This window comes from Hippichthys cyanospilos, chromosome 1 (genome assembly GCF_059441005.1).
Source record: "Hippichthys cyanospilos isolate Australia breed blue-spotted pipefish chromosome 1, RoL_Hcya_1.0, whole genome shotgun sequence".
Classification (NCBI taxonomy): domain Eukaryota; kingdom Metazoa; phylum Chordata; class Actinopteri; order Syngnathiformes; family Syngnathidae; genus Hippichthys; species Hippichthys cyanospilos.
This window is the reverse complement of record NC_142369.1, coordinates 21353085-21368891: the sequence shown is the minus strand read 5'-3', so window position 1 is coordinate 21368891 and position 15807 is coordinate 21353085. Positions and strand designations below refer to the sequence as shown.

General features: G+C 38.5%; 1 protein-coding gene across 2 annotated transcripts in view; it reads right to left on the bottom strand.

Annotated features, from left to right (window-relative positions):
- The window catches only part of oxct1a (3-oxoacid CoA transferase 1a), a 46540-nt gene that overhangs the window by 7665 nt on the left and 23068 nt on the right, over positions 1-15807 (bottom strand). The window contains exons 13-15 of one of the 2 annotated variants that reach the window (XM_088427280.1): positions 15507-15582; positions 5928-6017; positions 5173-5253 (exon numbers count right to left, since the gene is read on the bottom strand). In XM_088427280.1, coding sequence (XP_088283406.1) covers positions 5173-5253; positions 5928-6017; positions 15507-15582 — 247 coding nt within the window. Of the gene's footprint in view, positions 1-5172; positions 5254-5927; positions 6018-12427; positions 12528-15506; positions 15583-15807 lie in introns of those variants that run through there. The other variant, XM_088427290.1, reaches the window with a different exon arrangement.

The following is a 15807-nucleotide window of genomic DNA, read 5'->3' as shown; positions in this document are numbered from 1 at the left end:
TGCAACAACAAAAACAGCTTTTCTCGCATGTCACGGAAATGCCGATATGCTATTGGTCGATTAAGGTCACAGACACGGTCTCAGTCACGGAGATGCCGATATGCTATTGGTCGATTAAGGTCACAGTCACGGTCTCAGTCAAGGAGATGCGGGTATGCTATTGGCCGGCGTCACGTCAATCACAGAAATGCCGATATGCTATTGGCCGAAGGTCCTCATCTAGCCTGATGGCGCGAGCAGGTCGATTTGTTGTGAAGACTTTGCAAACCTTATCTGTTAGACATGGCTTCTAAAATTGCAAGTGGCGGTACAGGAAAAAGTAAGAGGACGATGACAAAAGAAACGAAGCAGGAGATAATAAAAAAATATGAAGGAGGCGCACGCATACTTAACCTTGCTAGTGAGTATGGCCGTAACCGCTCGACGATCGCTGCAATTCTCAATAACAAGGAAGCTATGAAAGCAAGCAAGTCTTCTGAGGGCAAGACTTTCCTTGCCAGGGGACGGACCTCGGTCAACGACAACATGGAGAGGCTTCTTATATTATGGATTAAAGAGAAGGAAATCGCCGGTGATATGTTCTTGTTTGAGAAAAGTTCTCGTTTAAGAAAAAATAAATAAAAATTATGCGGGTTGGTCTCTGCTCCCCTTCGACTCCACCCAGCTCAAGTCACGTCGCCCCAAAGGTAAATGTCATTTTTCCTTTGAATACTTATGTTATTTAAGTTAACTGTACAGTAGATTATATTACTAATTTTTAATATGTGTATAAAGTGGTGATGTTTTTACCTAAGGTTTTTGCACGCGTTGCACGCATTCACTAATTATGAATAGGTTTGGATTGCCCGTCATAAGGCCAATTCGAGTTACGAGCCTAGCCACTGAACGGATTAAGTTCGTAACATGGGGGCCCACTGTATTTAACTCAGTAAAAATTTGAGTAATGCAATGCATTTTTTAACCTGATGGTGGTGGGGTGTTTTTTTTTTTTTTTTAACCAAATTCGCTAAACACCCTATGAGCTCGGAGGAGAAATGTTCGGGGCAAAAATGTTTCTTTCAGTTATTAGTATCTACTACAGCAGAGATGAATGCGACAGCAGCAGTGACAGGTTGAACATGCACAATACGTACACAAGATGGACATAACACCCATTACTTTCAGTTCATCAGAGATAAAAACAAGAATAGGTGCACTTTGTGCGCAACCCCTAGAGAGCTGTCCCCTTCGCCAAATAACACTAGTAATTTGACAAACCATTTAGAGGGGTGCCATAGTAACGTGAAGTTAGCGAAAAGAAAACACAGGATTAAGAGTGGGGATAAACGAAAGCAGGCAAAATGATTGCTCTCTATACATATCTCCATGAACCCTTGACTTCAGCAGCTGCTGCCTCTTATATTGCTCAGTTATTGGGGCAGAGGGTCAGATAACTTTCAATTTTTCCTCAATAAATACAATTTCCATTAATAAAGTAGATTGTACGTTTACTTGGGTTATCAACATCTAAACTAAACTTGCTGCCGGGAAAGAAGTACTTTTAGGGTTCAAATACCAAAAAAGCTGGGCAATGCATAAAGATCACAAATATAGTACAGAAAAACAAAAAAAAATCTGGCCAGTATGGACAGGATAGTCGATGTAAATGGTTAAGGAAATGAGGTGGACAAATCATTGAAATCGTTATGGTCAAAATGTCCTGGAATATGCACACCTATAATAATAGTGTTCAGTTTTATGATGAAACCACCAAAGAACAAATAAATGCAATTAACTGAGCCCTGAAAAAGCGATTCCAATATTTTTAATCAACAGTTGTTAATTTACTTTTACTCCCTCTGTAGAACTTTGCCAAGTGTTGTGGTCAGTTTTATCAATGTAAACTTTCAAATAATGTTCACATGGCAGGTTACATGATTTGGACAAGGAAACACAAAGATTTCCAAACTGCTGCAACAGCAGAAGCAGCTTTGTGTTCATTGTGCCCTGCCACCTGTATTTTCAATTGCTCTAATATAAAAGTAAGCTTTTTACAGTCTTGCACTTTCTGCTGCTGATTCTTCAACATTGCTTATTTAAGTTTCATCCTCATGCGACTGGATTCCGCAGATTCAGGCTTCTTCTGTAATTGGGAAGAGGGTAGAAAGTTGACTTGCCTCAGTCCGCAATCTCGCATGATTGGATGATGAAAAATATTCATGCACTTCCACAGCTTCACTCTCTTGGAGGACCTTTGGTTCTATTTTAACAAATGTCAGACTTATCTTCAGATTGAACTGCAGAAGATGTGAGGAGCCTGAACAGTGAGATCTACAGAGTCCAATTATGAATGTTACATTTTCACCGTGAAATCAATTTCACTGCTCTGTACAGCAAAATGACTTGCATTGGTCACCAACTTTTTTCCCCCCCTTTTTCTCAGAGCAGATGAGTACCGTATTTCTTCAAGTAGTGGCCATCCTTTGAAAACAGTTACCGGCTAATTTCTAGGCACTTCCTTGTTTTCGTCTAGAGACTTAATTAGCTGTAATTACATTTACTATATAATACACGTTCGATGCAAATTTACATCAAAAGGTTCATTTAGGTGTAGTATATTAAACCAGTCATTCCCAATCACTGCACCGTAAGGTATAGGTCTTAAACTCCAGTCCTTGAGAACCGGTATCTGGCATGTTTTCCAGTTTTCTCACCCCAACACACCTGATTCAAATGATTAGCTTATTAGAGCTCAAAAATGATCCTTATCGCTTGAATCAGGTGTGTTTGAGGGCGAAGCTTGGAAAACATGCAGGATACCCTCAAAGACTGGATTTTGACCCCCTATGCCATAAGGGATCAGGTGTGCCTCGTGAATTTATCCAAGTTCACATAACTGGTTTAACTGCTCTTCCACAAGATGGCAAATGGTGCAATTAATGTGTATCTCTCCGTATCAATCCGTAAGACAAAATAACAGTGTTGCGTACATTCAAAAAGGCTGACATATACAGTATGTGTGTAGACTGGTGTGCTATTAAATTATTATAGATAGTTGACATGAGTGTGTTTGGTTGTGTGCCGTGAAATTTTTCCAGTCATTTGTCAGAGCCCAACCTTCTGCAGTCACTAGAAGGCGACATTTGACATTTTTCTTTTTTTCTGGTCTGTCATGCATCAGGTGCTGGTCTACTGTACTACTACAACTACTAATAAATTCTTTTTTTTTTTTAATACTTAAAATTTACACCGTGTTTGTGGTTCTACCGTTACACAGCAAAAACACAACAGGGTAATATAAGTGTAACACAAAAAGCCAGCTAAGGCCTTTAACCCTAGGCTATAATACACCGTCATATTTATTAACCCACATCTCATCTCACAGAGAATTCAGATGGGTCAAGAGTGCAATTAGCAATCATTTCCACTGAAAGGGTATTATCATGCTTTACATGACACTCAAATGGTAGATGTCGGTTTTCATTTGTAACTGCCTGCCCTACAACTATAGAAGGAAGTCTAAATTTTATCTTTCACATACACTACACGTAAAACAAAGTACTGCCAAGGTTGAATTTACTTAAAAAAAAGTCTTTAATTAGGGAATTAAAAAAAATACCTTGCATTTCCTGGCCAAGAGCCAATCAGAGAAAGCATGCAAATTTATTCTGCATTCATTGGTTACTGGAGAGCAATGGAAACGTATCCCAGAATTCTCGAATTGGCAAGAAACCTGAAACCAGGGCTAAGAAAGGTAGCAAACTACTAATAAATCTACGGTAAAGTCAGTTGTGTTATATTGTAGGAGTGAATGACAAGTAGCAAAGTGAACCAACCCACTCAATTGAACATAGTTGTCCACTTCTTGTGGTACTGTGATGTGACTATTGTCACATGACAGCAGGCTGATTGTTTGTACTGTAAATACGCATCCATATAGCAGTTAAACATCCAAGTCAGTAGAATTATATTTCAATAATCAAATAGAGGCGTGGTGGGCTGACGGACACCTAACATAATTTCTATCCTGACGATTACAATGACAGATGAAAACTGCAATTCCAACATTATTAATTCACTGTTTTTTGTTTTTTTAGCATTCCCGTTGCTCCGTCGGCAAAACGGGTGTCTGTTGCCGACGGACTGACGGCTGGACAGGTTGAAAAACATTGTATCACACTCTGGTATGTATGAGGCATACAAAGAGCTGAGCTCTGCAAAAAGCGACACTTCATAACGGTAGGAAAGCATCTGGCTCTTGAGTAAATTTAACAAACAAACTGGCACCTTTAGTTTCCGTTCATTCTGCAAAACCAGTTGGCATTGTCTTAAGGCCATGAAACGAGTGCTGACTTAATAAAGACGTGAATGGGCAAGAACATTCACACTTATGTCTGTTAAAGACATGGAAAAGTTTAAGAAGTGCATTTGAGCCCAAATCCGGGAAATGTTGTTTTCTGCTGCAGTGGTATTTTTAGTGATGAGCATGGAAAAAAAATCTCTTTCATAAGGGTTTGAACATTCTGCAAACCCTGACATCACATCACATTATATACTTTTGGGTTTAAAGCATGGGTGTCTGACATGCTCAGCTCAGTGACACTAAATAGGACTAAAATATGCACGCGTGTGGCTTTCAGTCATATTCTAGCAAGAACAACAACATGCCAGGCGGTGTCTCAAGGCAGGAATGAGTGTTTCAATAAATGACATCATGAGACAAGCCGTGGCAATGAAAACACTAACACAAAAATCAATAACCAGCCTCCAAAGAGACTAATTGTTACTAACTGAATCAAGTCATATCTGTCCACCCCTAGTGCATCACAGCAATCATTCAACTTGTTTTATTGTATGTGTGTGTAGAGGTGGGTGTGCGTGTGTGTGTGTATGTCAAAAGTTGCTTATTACCAATGAGTGATTATGTTATGCTCTTATATATCAGAGGATGTGTCCCCATATAAGTTATAAAGGCTTAGTTGCTTGGAGAATACATTTACAGTTGCCTAAGAAAATCAAGTTTGTGTGATTAATCCAATTTTTTTCTGAGAAAACCAAAAACATCATTTTGCATGGTATGTAAGAATGTTAAACTTAAAACAATGCTCATCCAGTTACAGGTATTCACACTGCCCTACTTCTTTTGGGGAAAGGTATTTCTACAGTGCTTATGTTCACTAAAGAAATACAAACCTTCTCCGTAATAATCCGGTCCACACACTGTTTCCCTGTCAGAGGCAGAAGGCACTTGTCCAGAATCTTGTGTTTACCTCCCTAACAGAAAGAAGCACACATTGCAGCTATGGTTAGGACTCAAAATCAATCATTCATGCATGTCATTCCTTTCAAAGTGCGGAAAGACAATCTTTCAGCTGCAATATTTCAAGATTTGGAGCCAGACCTGGTTTAATCCCCAGTTACCAAAAGCACATATTTCGATGTCAATCTTAGTCTTCTCACCATTCATGTTTAAATGATAGGTCAAATGTCACTTCACAACACACATTGTATACACCTGATCCATCATGAATGACAACATCCTTGACTGCAGCAAGTTTGCGTTCACCTGCTGCACTATCTGGACCATTGCTGGGCACCAGACAAGCTCCCTACTTATCTTGTAAAAGCAGCATTGGTTTTGCTGCCCGTGTTTTACATTTACATGAAGTCAAAGTCAAAAGTGCGCTTGGAGTGACCCCTCACAGAATTACCTCTCTGACTGATGAGCTTTTGGCTCCAATTCTTGACTAGTATTTGAATTACCTAAAGAAAAATGAGCAACAAAATGACATGCACGCTGACCCTTTTTATGCTTAAGAGCCATTAAGCAAACCATTAGGAGAATTACCATTAATCAGTCAGATCACTCACAGTCATTAGTGCACAAAGTAGAGACAGGGCACAAAGAAAAATGAGGGAACACACACATATACTTCAAGGATAAAAACCTTGGCTGAGTGCTCCATGGTGACGACCACCTTGGTCCCGGCGCTTGCCACCAAATCCATGGCTCCACCCATTCCCTTTACCATCTTACCCTGAAAATGCAAAGTAAATATTGATGGCATGCATACCAAATCATTGTAACAAACTTAGAAATTATCAAATTTAGCTGGAAAGTGGAATTAAAAACACGGTTAGAGCAATCGATTGACATTGTCTGCTGACAGTGAAACCTTCACACATGCTCTATTGCACTATACAGTGGGAATCCAAAGTTTGGGCACCATAGCTAAATACTGTGTATAAAGAAACCAAAGAAACAAGGGACCATTTCCAAAAGGTGTCATTCTTATCTGCCCAAAAAACACACACACAAAAAAAGCTTGACTTTAGAGGATATTAAAAATGAAAAATGATTCTAAACAAATGCAAGTGTTACCAGTGTCTTCTCTTGACCTCAACCTCTTTGAAAATCTGTAGACACGCCTTAAAAGAGTAATGCCTAACAGACAACCCAGAAATCTAAAAGAAGTAATGCCTAACAGACAACCCAGAAATCTAAAAGAACTGGAAGACTTCTGTCAAAAAAAGGCTGATACCTAAAAAAAAAAAAAAGTGAAAGGCTTGACTCTCTACAAAATAGTTTTTAGAAGCTGTGGTACTTCCTCACGGTATCTATGATTTGATGCCTTCTGAAGAAATGTCCACCATTCCTTGGCTTTTCTATGCACATGAATAAGTTTTTACTTTGTGTGTTGAAACCCTCGATTCCCATTGTATAGCACACTAAAACACACAATAAGCTTCTTGTAGCAAGAGAGAAGTCAATGAACAGCACATTTTGTTGAGCTGCTGAAAAGTCATTTGATTTTACAGTCTACTGTTTTAAACGAGTCAGTTGAACCACTTTTAGTTCTACATTGAGCACTAAGATCAATGTAGCATATGCAACAAGCTTTATAACGCTTACTGAGATGTGGAAAAGTAACATTTAATGTATCTTGGTGACACTTTCACAGAGATAAAAAAAAAAACTCCACACAATCCATTTTAAATCTGAATTTAGCGTGGCATTCCAAATTAAAAGCACACATTTTCAAAGCAAGATGTAACCGAATATTAAAAACTAAAGCGCTTGAAGAATTCTTAACACTATGCCCCTGCATGTGAACAAGGATGCACTCAAACGTTAAGTCAGTCTGCTATTTCTTTTATTGAAAACAAGAAGGTAACAACCTTGGTTAACACAAACACCACTAAAAGCTGAATGACGAACGAGAAACGTAAACAGGAAACACAACACGTCCTTCGAGATTAAAAGCAAATATTTCAAAATAAGATGTACAGGTAAGTAAACATTACAAACTGGAGCGCTTGAAGGATTCTTAACACAATAAATCTCATCTTAAAGCCCCGGTTTGTGAACACAGCTGGATTAATTCATTGGTTTTGATCGGCTTGTTTATTTTAATGAAAATAATGTGGTACAACCTTGGTTAATAAAAGCTGCTGTAATCCTATCTGCTAAAACCTAACTGATTCTGTCCGCTGCAACCCTCCCACTCGGTGCATTACCATAATTAGCCTAAGAATATGTGTGATATTTTATATACCTGTATATTAACATCATCGTTTCATGCGTAAAAAGTGTTTGCGGCTCCCAGTGTTGTCTTATCTGTGGAAACCGGGTCGAAATGGCTCTTTGAATGTTAAAGGTTGCCGACCCCTGCTCTAAAACATGCAGCCCCTGAGTTAAAAGTTGCAGTTAATGTTGAATACAAATGTGACATGACATTGCAATGTGGTGCTCATTCTTTCACCAGTAACCAATGAAAACTATTTAGGTGAAACGTTTATGGCAATATTTTACCGTGCTACTGGGGGGAAAAAGGGGAAAACAAATTTATTCAGAACTGAATTGTCAATTATGATAAAGCACTGTGCTCTAAAACTTTAATTCGACATTAAATAAAGTCTTGCCAGTAACAAAACAGTTGCTGTGTTCCCTGCACGTTATCTTAACCGGAAAACCTGCCACTGTAAAGACATTTACCGTTAGTCTTTTGTCTACAATGTGAAATTGCATTTTTGTATTTATGCAGAAATGTCAGCTGAAGCCATGTCAAAGTCTGAGAAAATGAGAGCAAAACTATCTGTGCGAGAGGAATACCAGTGACTGTTAAAAAAAAATAAGTCGAAAAGTAGTAGTGATATGGTGGAAGCATAAAGTTGAAATGACAGCTTTAGCATTTTGACCTGGCAATGTTTGCCCAGGCTTCCTTGCAGAAGCACTCCAAATCTGTCAAGATTAAACATACCAATCAACATTGCCATATAAACGTTATGCTTCTACTGGAAAAATGAAGTTAAAGACGAATATTTCCATATGAACATATCACTGAGCACACATCCAGACCAACACATGAAAGGTTTCAACAAGAAAAACATTTTGAGAATAAAGTTAGCAATGGCACAGCCACAGCACAGAATTAAATCCAATTAAAAATCTGTGAGGTGAGGGCTGTGCACAGGAGACATCCTGGCAATCAGATATATTTGGAGGAGAGCGTTTGCCAGGAAGAGTGGGCAACTATTGCCTGGTCAAGATGGACACCACTGGTAAGACTCCTACACAAAAAACAAGGTTGTCATGAAAAGAAAAGTTGCTAAAAAAAAGTATTACTTTTAGGGTGTACAGTCTTATGCAAAGAACTCAGGGTGTTTCTTTCCTCATTTGAATTTCTTTTCCCAATGAATAGTACACGTGAATTCAAATGATTATTTTCTCTTTCATGGCTTCATTCTTTTATATCGCAGAAACATCTTTTTAAAAAGGCGCATTTGCTTTGCATCAACTGTTGCAAGGTATTGTGAGCAATGGATTAAAGAGAAAAGATGGGATTGACTTATTTCATGGGGAAAAAGTAGTACTGTATTTATTATGTATCTGTTGTGTATTTGAAGGTACCTTAAGCCACTATGAAGCTTCAATGCACTTTACCCGAGGCAATCGAATTTAAAGAGACCCCAATGGTAATTAACTATCAGATCAACAAAGAAAAAGAAAAAGAAATCAGAGGAGAGAACGTGACTTTCAAAATTATACATACATATATATATATATATATATATATATATATATATATATATATATATATATATATATATGTATATAAAAGCTGCAGGTTGCCGACCCTCGTATTTCTCCTTCCAACACACTTGATTCAAATGATGTGCATTGTAAGGATCCAGACTGCCTCTAGGGAGGCCAGCTGGGTAGGAAAGACATCAACCCAAAGCAGTGTGGGGGCGGAGAGAGGAGTGCAGAGGTAAGTTTGATTTAATTGAATATACCGTCATGCATTATCTTAGGGAGCACCCCTATGAAAGGCTTGTAATGAGTCCTCAAAATTAGTTTCATTTAAAAACACACACACACACACTTTGAGCTTTGACCTTCTAACCGCAGTAAAGCCCTTCAACTTTAGTCAAGTTTACACCTCAGCATTTTATTTAATGTGCAGCGTCTTTTAATAGGATACTCCAGTAGGAAACAGTGTCCTTTCTCATGCGATCGATGCTAATGCACTTTCTGACATTTAAAGAGCTCGCTAGTGTGCACAGGCCCTTGGGGATGACCATGTCTGACCTGAGACTAGCAAGTCTGACTTGTGAGATGATGAGTATGAGCCAGACACCTGTGAGCACAACCTCCTAAGTGACCTGCGCTGCTGTTAATCTGCATGTGCGTATGGACAAATGTCTGCTTGAATGTCCCTGGAATGATGAAATTTAACATTTGGCAGCCTCTAATCTACTGGTTTGTGTTCCTTTATTTGTAGGTTTTAAGTCAGTCGTATCTTGATCTGTACACATAGCAATACCGGGCCAAATCTGAGCTGTTTACTCACTTCCAAAGTCACCAAAGTCCCAATTATTGGATGTCTTTGAAATGCGGAGTGTTGAACGAATTTTGCTTCATGATATTCTCAGAAACTAGCAATGGTCAGGGTCACCTTTTGTAAATACTAAATATTTCAAAATTCACAACTGCAAATGCTTGTGTGCGACAAGAGCAGGTTGACCAGGCACTAAAAGCTTGAGAATAATGTGCGTATCCCACAAATAAAAATGACAAGCTGAAGAGTTTCCAATGGTAATGCAGATAAAACATTATGTATCTTCTGTATCTTCACCATTTTTACCTTCCATTTTCACATGATGGCCCCAAAAACGAAAGCGATCTAGTTCTAGCGATGCTGGTCCAACCAAGGGAAAAGCCATTATGATGGAAACGAAAATTAATATCAAAAGGTCGGCGAATAGCGAGACGCTGACATGTATTTGGATAAATATTTAGACATTTAGGGGGTATTTAAGGGTAACGAAGGGTTAATTCTGGGTTACGTTTCCAGCATGGGAACAGAAGCCATTTAACTCAACTTTTTTTTTACTTTTTGATGAGATTTAAACCATTGCCTAAAATTTCATGTTTACACAATCACACTTTTTGAAAAGTAGACTTCTTTACAATGACATTGGACAATGTGGGGTGACCAGATTTTCTAAAAACTGGGATGCGGCTGACCCAACCTCTATGCTTGGTCCCTGAGTTGTACCTGATTCTGTACATTCGTATTAGTCAATGAATGCATATCCAATCAACTTTTTTTTGGGGGGGGTCCTACATTGGTTAGTCAGCTCAACTTGCTATGCTCTGACGTCAATTCCCATGATTTGTTGAAGCAGGAAGTAGTTCTAATTCCTGTATGAAGTGAGTGTTGATTCCTTTTTAATATGTTTATCATATAAACCGCTATGATAACAGAGTGACTGACAAAAACAATTAATGGAAACAAATAGATTGTTGAACAAAAATAAATAAATAAATAAAAATGAGACATCACGACATGACCAACGTAAAATCAGGACAAATCAGGCAGGTAAAACCTGTCAGGACATGGGACTCAAGCCTCAAAATTGGGACTCAGTCAAAACAGGTCATACCCACCTTAATGTTCACAACTTCTTGGGGAAATAGCCTCTGTGAATGCTACTTTGTGATCACTATGTGATCATGAAATTAGCTTAACTACTGAAAAACTGATGAAATTGGTTAGCACTACCTTTTTGCTCATAGTGTAATGTAACATAGGGAGCACAACAAGAGAGCTCAAGCATTTTTTTAAAAAAAAGATGTATACTTTGCAGTTTCACATAACCAATGCCTGACCTCACAATCGCCAGTCAACAGCTTTACAATGGATGTATCTAAGGCAGGGGTTAACAACTCAATGTTAACAATGTCAACAAAATGTTTTTGATGTAAGCCTCTTCCAATACACCTGATTCAAATGATTAGGATAACTATCAAGTTTCTGCAGAGATTCCCAATGAGCTGATCACTTGAGTCAGGTTACACCAATAACATGCCTGAGAGGCCTCGAGGACCGGAGTTGGTGAGCCCTCATTTAAGGGTTCCTGGTAGATTACGTACCTACAAAGGAGTCTTCTGCGGAATCAATACAGTCAAATCTCTACTATTTAAAACGGCTATTCGGTCATATTGGTTTGAGAACCCATGTTTATATTCAAGTTATTGATCCAATACTTTCAAATGCGCAACTGAGGTCTTACTGTATCTTTTTCATATACTAATGGCATACTCTCCTGCTCTTTAAATTAATCCTTGCCACAGGCAGCCACGCTTGTGCTCATCAAATAGGCGTTAAGGGAAAATGTTAGCAGCTTAATGGCTTTTTCAAAGCAAGAGATAATGTGGGAGACTGTAGGAGGCTGGATCTGTGGCGTCAAACCCAGATTACAAGACATCTGATGTTGAAGTACTGCTAGGATGGCGCCAATTGGGACAAGTATGAGAGAGGAGATGACATCACTGTCATGCACCACTCACCCGACTATTTATTTATTTTTTTTACTGCTAATGCTTTTCCTTTTTAGCTGTTTTACAGAGAAGTCAAATAACGATTTAGCACTGGCTGTGAAATGCCTTCAACTAATTTAAAAAATGTTAATAAAGGCAAGGAGGCTTGCTAAATGGAAAAGTGAGCTGTCTATCAGTGATCTTTAAATTCCAGATAATCCATGATAGGGGAAAGATAGGGAAAAGACATAAACAAAAAAGAATATACAAAAAGGAACTTATAAAGGTTAGGGAGCAAAAATTGTCCCTATTTCCGATCCAGTAGTTGCCACTTGCCCGGCAAGCTATCTTTCTCCTCCGTTGAAAATGTCTGACAATCGCCGGCATCTGGTACAAAAGACTCTCCATTTAATCACATAGCGACAGACTACAGCCCGCCTTGGTTACGCGGACAACTAATGATAAGTGTTGCGTGAAAAGAGGGGACTAAGAATTACAACCAATTTGTTTCAAACCAAGCTCAATCCCAGAAAACTAACACATTGAGTAGGATTCATGATGCATTGCATTTTGCTTGATTTCTTTTTGTGAGCGTGTTCCATACCAACTCCACTCATTTCCGCCTTCAAATGAGTTATGCAAACGCCTTTGATTAGGAGCCCGTCAAGAGCTGTGTAAACAATTTTGCTTCAAGATAGGCCACGGTTAATTCCTCTGCCATCTACATGAAACAAAGCACACACAAGTAAGACAATTATTTAAAATGGACATTTAATGACAGTTAATCATTTAAGCAGCTCAATCACTAAAGCTACAATTTTGTAGCAGCCACAGAAAAATTAGGGCTGGAATGTACAGTATGTTTTACACTTAACTCCTATTTGGGGTGAAACCAGTTATTGGCTTTTCAAGTTTCTTCTTGAAGGAGCAAGGTGCAAACATGTACATAGGAAAACCACTTGATGTGCAGAGTAGTGATATAGCACAAATAAACGTTTGAGGCCAATGAGTTGTTTAAAAACTCTGTGAGAATGCTTAGTATGGTACACATGCTTCCATCAAACCCGCAGCTTCATTATAACAGTGTACTGTAGTTAGAAAATCAGTGCACCGATGCAAGCCAAATTTGTCCAACTAGTCTGTTGTATTGAGGTCGGCACCCAAAACACTTTTCAGACAGCATGTCAAAATGATTGCATTTCAAATTAAAACAGCATGTGGAAGTCCCGTGGCATGACACAAAATCTTTATTTTGTATATTGTTGGTTTTAACAACACACCCACACACACATTTAGGAGAGCTTGGTCTGACCCCAAAAGCTCAATAATGACGAAACAGCAGAGCAAATCCTTTACTGTACTACTCTAGTGCTGTCTCAAACCATTGATGATCCAGATGTTTCAGCCTGAGTGGAGATGTAAGAGTATTTCAAAGCCCTCAACTGGAAAATGTTTATCTGCATTTGCATATTAGAAGCGTTGAAAATCTAAATCGCGCAAAGCGCGCCACATCCCCCTACCTCCTACGTCGAAACATTTCCAATTTCACGCTATGCACCCATCTTTAGATGGTGAATAATTTTCATTATCAGAGACGGAGGGGATTGTAATTCTCTTCATCCATCCTTTCAAAAGGTGGAATAATGAAAATTGAGGCGTAGGTGAGGATGGTGGTGTGTGAGTGTGCAATTCATAACCAGTATGGCCAAAGACAACTGCTATATAAAACCTCTAGTGCAAATCCAGCATATTGACGAGCCATGTTACTTAGGCATGGCCATTAACAAAAAACAGAAGCAGAGGTTAATAGAAAATAAATTAACCCACGGAAAATGCTGTCCATATCTTGGATAAAAGAGGACAGCTGCATCTTTTAAATTATTGCTGTGCCTGGAGCAGAATATACACTTCAGTCAAGCGAAAAACTGCAATGTGCTGGGGAGGGCATTTGTGTCAAGTCCCCCCCCATTTCTGTACATGCTTTTAATAGGTTCTTGACCTTCGTAATCACTGTGGAGGCCTGTGGCTGCCTTGGTCCAGAGACCAATCGACCTGATCAAACATCTTGCTCGAGTCCCTTTCCCAACCATTACAATGTAATGGTTGTAATGGTTGTAAAGAAGAGCATTTACCATGTTCTGGCAGGCAGGAGTCAATGGTGATCCACACCTTTGTGAAAGCCACTGAGCAAATAGACAATGTTGAAGCAAATTGTGTGCATTCTGGTACAACTAGAAACCATACCAGATAGGTACCAAAGCACTGCTTCATTGTAAATCCGTGCAGGAGCTCGGCACTGGCAGGAACATGTAATTCTTCCTTAAATAGGCCTGTCATTTTGGAAGTGAACCATTTGATTCAGCCAGTTAGGCTGCACGCTTGTCGGCTGAATAAATATGACAGAGAGGGAATGTAAGATTTTGTTCTTTGAAGCATTCAAATTCTTATTTCAAATTGGACATTTTGGAATAAACTAACACCCAACACCAAAGGAAAGCATTGGTTTGGCAACATACGCACCGTCACCTCTAAATTTGGTGTTTTGGCATTCCTACAACATTATGACCAGAGGTTTAATTAATAGATAATCAGTTTTGATGATCAAACAATGGTTTAAGACCTAAATTTGTCTAGCAGCTCAGTATTTGAGCCTCTCGGGTGGAAATATTCAGATTTCTTTTGCCAGGATAGCAAAATATGATGTGGCGTCATTGTTTTGTTTTTTTTTCTCCATCAAAAAAAATGACAATAACATTTTACAGGTTTTGATGTATGCGACACAATCAGGGGTACACAAAAAATTAAAAATGATATATATTTACTTAGATTGCAAACATCACATGACCCAAATGAGATAAGTGAGCTGTGATGACTCATTCATTAGCTGAGGTCTTAGTGATGTCATTTTCAGTCGAAAGCAAGATGGGATAAAGACTGATACGGTTTGGATCTTAACTTTGTAATACACAAAAACAGTATTTAACAAAACGGCATGTTTAGACTGATGGCAGCACATAGAACATTATTGAAATGAAAATTTTGGGATTGAACCAAAATGACATGAACAACTATTTGTGTTCATTTTGGAACAAGGTGAACACATTTTTTTTTTTAGATTTTCTGATATGAAACAATGCAAACCAGCTACCAAATCATAAAAAAAAACTTCTGTAATTTCAATCTGAAAAAAGTCCTGTTCTTAAAGGGAGGGAAATTAAAACATGTTTTTTTAAACTCGATTCGATTAATCAACAAAATTATCAACCAATTAATTCATTCTTAGTTGCAGCCCGAATACGTATGGCTGAAAAAAGTGCAAATCTCTAATGATGTAGTGGGATGCAGGGTTTTCATAAAATGCTGCTTCCATTCATTTGTTTAATTTGTCGTTATGATACTGAGGAGTTTCACTGATGCCACATGGAGTCAAAATATTGCTTGAATTCTTAACTCAAATCTAGATTCTCATCAAAACTGACAACTTTTTTCATGGTCAGTTTCATTTTGTGGAAGGAGAATTACTATGTTTTTGTAGCGAAGGCAGGCATAAAAAGGTATTCTATTTATCAACTATACCGACTACAGTTTTGGTGACATGCTATGCAAAGAAATCTTGTCAAACAAGAGTTAGTTCTTGATAGCATTTGAACCTCTGCCAAGCGACAACCGAGAAAGACAGAAGATTAAAAAACAGACTTACTGGAATCATCCAGTTGGCTAGGTCTCCATACTTCGATACTTGCATGGCTCCAAGCATTGTCAGGTTTATGTGGCCCCTGAAAAGTCGCATCCAAAGGAAAACAGCTGTCAACGCTTGAGTCAGAGTTCTTGAGTAAGACTTATTTTACATGTGTTAGAGTCACCCAGAGCAATTCAACAAAAATCAATAAATAAATGCAGACAAATCCCTGTAGGGTTCAAATGTGGCATTTTATAAGGTACGCAGTTTTCTCAGTTCTTTTGGGTCAAATTTTATTTTGGAATTTGATCGCAATTAATTT